The sequence below is a fragment of the Triticum dicoccoides genome, unplaced genomic scaffold, assembly GCF_002162155.2.
Source record: "Triticum dicoccoides isolate Atlit2015 ecotype Zavitan unplaced genomic scaffold, WEW_v2.0 scaffold29901, whole genome shotgun sequence".
NCBI classification, from domain to species: Eukaryota; Viridiplantae; Streptophyta; class Magnoliopsida; order Poales; family Poaceae; genus Triticum; species Triticum dicoccoides.
Genome location: NW_021261396.1, coordinates 1 through 1,414, shown reverse-complemented (window position 1 = coordinate 1,414; position 1,414 = coordinate 1). Strand labels below are relative to the sequence as shown.

The window sequence follows — 1,414 nt, the reverse complement described above, 5'->3', positions numbered from 1 at the left end:
TACATCCTACGCTCCCTGAGAGCTTTCTTTTGCTCCGGCGACCGCGGTCTACGGCTTCCTCCTGGCCCATGGCAGCTTCCTATCATCGGCAACCTCCACCATCTTTTTGGTGCCCTCCCACACCGTGCCTTACGGGATCTCTCTCGGCGCCATGGGCCCCTTATGCTCCTCAAGCTCGGTAAGGTTCCAGTGATCGTCGCCTCCAACGCCGAAGCTGCCAAGGAGATCATGAAGACGCACGACCACATCTTCTGCACAAGGCCACTGAGCTCAACGGCCAAGGTGCTGAACGAGCATGGCACGGGGATCACGTTCTCCCCATACGGTGCACACTGGCGGCAGCTCCGCAAGATTTGCGTCCTCGAGCTGCTGAACGCCAAGCGCGTCAAATCTTTCCGGCCCACCCGTGAGGAGGAGGTAATCAGGTTCATTCGATCCATCTCATCTGCATCAGAGACACAGCTAACTGTGAATCTGAGTAACATGCTCACCATTTACGGGTCGGACACGACGGTGCACTCCACCTTGGGTTGCCGGTTCAAGGACCGTGACAGTGACACCTTGCTCGATTATGTCGCCGAGGCGGTGCGGCTGATAGGTGGCTACACCTTATCCGACTTGTTCCCGTCGTCGAGGCTAGCGCGCACTCTGAGCAGCACACTGCGCAGGGCTGCGGTCTTTCGAGACTCTGTGCTATCCTTCCTGGAGCGTATCATAGATGATCATCTCGCGAGGAGATCCTCCAAGGAAGTTCACCAGGAAGACCTGGTCGATGCCCTCTTGAGGATCAAACGAGAAGGCAACCTTGCGTTCCCCCTCACCATGAACCATATCAAAGCAGTGATTTTAGTAAGTTATTTTGCTCATTCTAGTACATGCTATATATACATACACACGTGTGTACATGTGGGGCGCGCTAGTTTTTCTATCAATCCACGGTTTCACCAACAGGGAAAAGAACACAGGATGTTTTTGCAGGGGGGAGCGAGTCACCGATAACAACGCTACAGTGGGCCATGACAGAGTTGATGCAAAACCCTAGTGTGATGTCTAGGGCACAAGCTGAGGTCAGGGGTGCCTTCGCGGGACAAATGAAGGTAACCGAGGAGGGTCTAGCCAATCTAAGCTACTTGCAGTGTATCATCAAGGAGACGTTGAGGTTGCACGCACCTACGCCATTACTACTGCCAAGGGAATGCCAAGAGCAATGTAACATACTCGGCTATGACGTTCCCAAGGGCGCCATTGTTCTTGTGAATGCTTGGGCTATCTCAAGGGACCCTGAGTACTGGGAAGAACCGGAAGCATTCATCCCAGATAGATTTATGGGCAGTAAGGTGAATTACAATGGTAACAACTTTGAGTTCGTACCATTCGGCGCCGGGCGGCGGATTTGCCCCGGGGTGTTGTTTGG

General features: G+C 53.7%; 1 protein-coding gene across 1 annotated transcript; it reads left to right on the top strand.

The window, feature by feature from the left end:
- Positions 1–6: 6 nt before the first annotated feature.
- On the top strand, positions 7–1,408 carry LOC119345800 (zealexin A1 synthase-like; the record flags this gene model as incomplete). The annotated part of the gene is made up of 2 exons (XM_037615684.1): positions 7–849; positions 966–1,408. Coding segments are annotated over 2 exons (1,286 nt in total), but the record flags the coding sequence as incomplete, so codon positions are not given.
- Between the last annotated feature and the right edge of the window lie 6 nt (positions 1,409–1,414).